The sequence below is a fragment of the Electrophorus electricus genome, chromosome 14 (genome assembly GCF_041902795.1).
Source record: "Electrophorus electricus isolate QZ-2024a chromosome 14, ASM4190279v1, whole genome shotgun sequence".
Classification (NCBI taxonomy): Eukaryota; Metazoa; Chordata; class Actinopteri; order Gymnotiformes; family Gymnotidae; genus Electrophorus; species Electrophorus electricus.
Genome location: NC_137510.1, coordinates 23,872,501 through 23,878,664, shown reverse-complemented (window position 1 = coordinate 23,878,664; position 6,164 = coordinate 23,872,501). Strand labels below are relative to the sequence as shown.

Genomic DNA, 6,164 nt, shown 5'->3' with positions numbered 1-6,164 from the left:
TTAGCATGCATCAAGCAGAGAAAACATCTAAGGAGATTGCTGAAACTACTAAAATTGGGTTAAGAACTGTCCAACGCATTATTAAAAAGTGGAAGGATAGTGGGGAAACATCATCTTCGAGGAAGGAATGTGGTTGGAAAAAAAATTTGAATGATCATGATCGGCGATCACTTAAATGTGTGGTGAAATCAAATCGTAGAAAAACAACAGTAGAACTCAGGGATATGTTTAATAGTGAAAATAAGAGCATTTCCACATGCACAATGCGAAGGGAACTCAAGGGATTGGGACTAAACAGCTGTGAAGCCTTTAAAAAACCACGTTAGTGAGGATAACCCACAAAAACGGCTTCAATTTGCTAGGGAGGATAAAGATTGGGCTGTGGAGTAATGGAAGAAGGTGACTTGGTCTCTGATATGTCCAGATTGACCCTGTTCCAGAGTGATGGGCGCGTCAGGGTGAGAAGAGAGGCAGCCGAAGTGATGCACCCATCATGCCTAGTGCCTGCCGTACAAGCCTGTGGGGGCAGTGCTATGATCTGGGGATGCTGCAGTTGGTCAGGTCTAGGTTCAGCAATGTTATGTGCCCAAAGAAACAGGTCAGCTGACTACCTGAATATACCGAATGACCAGATTATTCCATCAATGGATTTGTTCTTCCCTGGTGGCACTGGCATATTCCAAGATGACAATGCCAGGATTCATCGGGCTCAAGTTGTGAAAGGGAGCATGAGACATCATTTTCACAGATGGATTGGCCACCACAAAGTCCAGACCTGAACCTCATTGAGAATCTTTGGGAAGTGCTGGAGAAGACTTTGCGCAGTGGTCCAAATCTCCCATCATCAATACAAGATCTTGGGGGAAAAATCAATGTAACTCTGGACAGAAATAAATGTTGTGACATTGCAGCAGCTTGTGAAACAATGCCACAGTGAATGCGTGCCGTAATCAAAGCTAAAGGCGGTCCAACGAAGTATTAGAGTGTGTGATCTTTTTTTTGGCCAGGCAGTGTATATGTAGTATTATAGAACATGGAGTATACAGTTAGAGTCATCTTAAGTTATTTGGTTCATTTGAATTCAGACTTGATAAGGTGACTTTTTCACCTCTACTCCATGCAGTCTTGTACCCCATGTTTGCTTGCTGCACACAAATCCATGTTCATACTGTTTTAATCAGTTGTACATGAGAGTATATGGACACCTGTGTGGCTTTAACATTCCCTATCTGCAGCTGTGCAAGATGATGTTAATTCAAGCTGGTGCAAACATGGAGAAACACAGAACGTGCACATGCACACACAAAACACTATTTTAATGGTTTAATTTTAATTTGTAGAAAAGAATAAACTGGGAAATATTCATTACATCAGTCAGTACCATATAATTTTTTGTTTTTGCTGAATAAAGTAAGGCTAAATATTTTTATTCAATACAACCATAAAATGCTGTAAATTTTCCTAAAATGTGTAAGCTGATGCAAATCTATATTTTGTCATTGGTTTATACATTTTCAGAAAAAAAAGTATTTACAAATAAAAAGATTTTAAAGATTTACCTAATTTGGCATAGCTCTCTAGCAATAAGTGCACATATATTATTGCTGCTATCATGTTGTGCCTAACCTATTAAAGATTAGTCACAGAAAGAAGAATTTGCTCATCAACCTGTTTTCACAGTGACTCTAAAAACACATATATATGTTCCTCCATTCTCTGACCCCCTCACATGTCAAGTGTCAAAAGGATAGTAGTCTGTCCTGGGAAGAGGGGCTGGCTTCTCTCGCTTGCCTGCATGAGGTCTTTCAGTCCTTTGCAGAGAAAACAGAACAATGATTCAAGCTACCCAAAGTAACAAATAAATATAGTAATAATACAATATAAAATAATATAGTATAAGCTTAATGCCTAAATAATTAAGGTGAAATGTGTTTGTTAACAATGCTTTTAAAACAAAACATGTAAACACATTGCTTTTCAATGGTAAATACATTTGTACCTGCAAATAAATACATTTATACATACTTACATATATACATACATTTATTAAATAACAATGAGGAAGTAGTAGCCTACCTATTACATTGGCAGTAATTCCTAGATGTAAGAGGCTCCCGCATAGATTTTAATTTTCTCACCTTCCTCTGAGGAAGAAAAAATATTTCATGAGCCTTTCTTTTTCTTTCTTTCTCTCTCTCATTCACTCTGTCTTTAGGATTCACTTTCCCCCTTTTCCTTACCCTCATTCGCTTATTCCTGCGATAAAAAAACATGATGACGACAAATAGGATGATCAGAATGACAGATCCTGCTGCTATGGCAACCCAGGCATACAGTTTCAACCCCAATACAGAGATCTCCCAAAATGTTTTGCTGGATCCTTGTTGAATTGCCATGGGAAGGATAGTAATAGGAGATAAAGTCAACACACACACGCACACACACACACAAACACGCAAACACACACACACACAGAACACTGTTAGACAAAATTTAATGTATTTGGAGCTACTGTATATTGTTGGAGACTCATAGTCAGTTAGGGGCAGAGGTCAGAAGGTACTAGTTGTGCTTACTGCTTACTGCTTCTCCCTCAACCTTCAGTCTCAAGTTAGCCTTTAGTTTTTCTTTACCCTCAAACATCAGAGTGCACACATACACACCAGCATCAGCAGACTGTACCTGAGGGAGAAGCAGAGAGACCAGACAGGGGTAACACATGTCACTAGAGCACAGCTGAAAAATATGGAATGAAAACATTTTATAATTGCAAATCAACAGTAAAGCAAACAAACCATTATTGGTTCTCACATTTGTCAGTTTCACACTAAAGTTTGTGCTGAGCTGATGAGTTGGGAATGTGAACCTAGACATTTTATCTTTGGTGATAGTCCAGTGAAGGTCTTTCTCTCTGGCTAAGGTGAGAAGGGAGTTATTGAGGGAATCTCGCGTCCAACCACCTCCTACTATACGCAAGCGGCTTGGTCTTGACAGAAAACATGGCAGCACTGCACTGGCCCCTAGACCAACTGTAAGTTCCTTAGAGGACTCCAGAGGACCTGGTGGCAGAACAGCATGTTTAAATCATTCATTCATTTCAAAATAAAGTTTGTTTTGATTATTGTTTTTGTTCAGTTATAATGAGATAAACAGTTCAAAAACATGCCTTGCTTAGAAAACAGAAATAACACTACTTTAAAAAGGGCGAACAATATAAGCAAATGATATCAAAATAAGAGCAGTAGAGAAAACATAGTACATGGATATTGGCGTACATACATCATAGAAAACACAGGAAGACACACAGCATATCCATATATAATATGAAAAACTATGAAAACGCATAAGAAACGAACCAACAACAGCGACGTTTACGTGTATCTTCTTTCTCTCCTTCCCATCTTCACCTTTGATCTGACAAACCCACTCGCCAGCATCTTTCAAGCTCACAGATTTCACAGTAATTTCTTTTCCAGTTTCAAACTTTGAATGGTTTTTTGGACTCTGCCACTGAACTTGTGCTGTTGAGTCCCCAGTAATGTCACACTTCAGGGTTAACGTTGACTGGAGCACAGCTTCAGCGCTTTCAGTGACTGGGAGAGAGAATAGGAAGGAAATCTGGAAATCTGAACTGTCATACAGAAGGAAATATGCAGTTCCGGTTACTTCCACTTTACACTGGCTCTGACTGATTGTACAGGGTCAAAAGTCACTTTAAAACAATAAAACGCTGGACATAAGCATTCAGCTCTAAGGCGCCCATTGCTCATTGGCCTCACCCCTCTATTTCTTTCTATCCTGTCATCAGATCGTTTCCTTTTCTCTCACCTGACACAATGCTCAGTGTGTGTTGTGTGATGATTTTGCTGCCTTCGCTGTTATATCCAGTACAGCTGTACAGTCCGGCGCAATCAGGCTCCAGTGAGGTGATGTGCAGGTTTTGTTGATTCAATTTTGACTTTGAAAGGACGGACGCACTCCCTTTAGAATGAGACCATTTGAATCATGCGGGCAGGGTTAGCATTAGAACTTTCATGCAGAACTTTCACTTAACATGTGATATACATCCTTTGCTACTTGGCATTAATGACAAAAGGTTGATGTCACAGCAAACAAGAAGTTATAAAGATTATGCTAGAAACCTCTGATACTTCTTCCAGTTTTGCCAGTAACGCTCATAATGAGGCTGTCTTTGTGTTTCCATTCTATATCCCTGTTTGCGGCAGCATCACCACAGTTCAGGATCACAGTTTCTCCCCTTTTCTCATAAAACATCTCAGATCCTCCTGTGGCTATACAAAGAGCTGAGAAAAGAGACAATCCTAGTTAGTTAAAGCCCCTGTACAAACATTATACTTTGAAGGAATGGTCCAGTGATGATTTATATCAGGGCTGGCTCTATATTCTGTTTGCCACAACATTTTTTCACTCACCCAAACTGATCCAAAGGCATGTTTGTGTCATAGACATTTCTTTCTATTCAAGTTCTGTTCAGCTTCAGAGATAAGAAAAAATACTTTAAATTATGAAGCATTACAAAAGACAAGATATTAACTTGCTGAATTGCACTAAATAAAGAAACTCTAGGGAGTCATTTTTTATTTGAAGGACTACACAGAATTTGCATTTTCTCTGTTAAGAATACAAGATCCATTAAATATATTTTCAGATTGATCTAAAGTGCACTGGGTTTTAACCACAAAAGCAATTTCCGTTCATGCATCTTTCGCCTTTTCTGTAATGAGTGCAAGAGCAGGTATTTTCAACAAATCATTGTTCAAAGTTATTTAGAACATTTAAAACCTATTTAGTACTTTCATACTAAATCATTTCAAACAATGAGAGTACTATATATTTTCAAATAATGTCCTGTGGGACCTTGCCAGACAGCTTCTCACTTGCATTAGCAGGTTCCTATCTGAGCAAATTGCCAAGTCAAAACAATTTTTAAAATTCAGACTCCCAATGTTCCATATACAATTATAATCCATTATGCAATCTGTTATAGATTTACTGTTGTATCAGTCTATACACGTGTAATTACTGTGAAACTGATTCTAAATCTAACCCAGAATTAATTACTGACACCCTTAACTTTGTAAAAGCCTTTAACGTCTATCTTACCTCACAGTTTTATTGGTACATTTTATTTTACATTTGATCCTATATAGATCTGATCCTATATAGAGCTTCATTCAAACAGTTACTACATCTAATAAACTTTTCATTTTCTTTATTAGAATGTGAAATGTTCGATATTATTATTATTATTATTATTATTATTATTATTATTATTACAAGCAAATTAGACTACACAATTTCTGTAGCATAGGTTAAGTTTAGTGAAACTAAGACTAACATACGCTGTAAAAACTGCCGAATGAAAAAATGCCGAAATGGTCCGCATGGTTGTTCCAATAAATTAAGAAAAATGTAATGCTTTTAAAATATTTAATTCAGAATTTAATGTTTTATATTTCACATATTATATGCTATATCAAAACTCAAGGCGGTGTTCTTTTTATAAAAGTTTTATTATAAAGCTACCATCGTTCCATTTGTTCGACATTCAACACAATATTACAGACGAAACAACTTCACATAAAACGATTGTCATAATTTCATACTTACAAATGAACTCATCTGAAATGTTTATGCATACAAGCCCTCCGCAATGTAGGATAATTCTTGCTCTCAGAGCAGATGTCGTCGTCTGCGAAACTGGAGCGAGTGAGAAAGCGCTGGCACCGTTAGAGAGCACGAGAAGGCGGAAGGCAGAAAAAAACCTTGCAACATGGAAAGCGCGAGCGTACAGGACGGTAAACACCTTTTACTGAAAGATATGTCGTGACAGCGGTCTCCATTACTAAACGAGACAATGTGCAGAGTACATTTCTACATTTCTGCTGAAGCCTGCATCCCTATAGTGGACTTTCTGAAATTTTCAGAACGTGTGCATTAACCTTTAAACCATGCTTCCACGTTTGCTTCGTGTGTTCATTCAAATAACATTCAAATAATGTAACTAAGATAAACTAGCATGTAGACTTGCTATATATGTGGCAAGTGCAATGTTGTTAGTCTGTGCTCTTAATATCTGACTATTTTTAGTAATAGCAATCAGTAATAAATGGACTAGTAATTTATTACTGACATTTAGATTG

The 6,164-nt window shown here is 37.6% G+C and overlaps 1 protein-coding gene across 1 annotated transcript; it reads right to left on the bottom strand.

Moving 5' to 3' along the window:
• Positions 1-1,310: 1,310 nt before the first annotated feature.
• LOC113570629 (netrin receptor DCC-like) lies at positions 1,311-5,776 on the bottom strand. The gene is made up of 10 exons (XM_026999151.3): positions 5,632-5,776; positions 4,434-4,495; positions 4,143-4,304; positions 3,829-3,981; positions 3,357-3,593; positions 2,812-3,059; positions 2,577-2,682; positions 2,241-2,380; positions 2,077-2,144; positions 1,311-1,811 (listed from the first exon to the last, which is right to left on the bottom strand). The coding sequence occupies exons 2-10, from the start codon at positions 4,468-4,470 to the stop codon at positions 1,733-1,735; spliced, it is 1,230 nt and encodes a 409-aa protein (XP_026854952.2). The 5' UTR covers positions 4,471-4,495; positions 5,632-5,776; the 3' UTR covers positions 1,311-1,732.
• Positions 5,777-6,164: the final 388 nt, after the last annotated feature.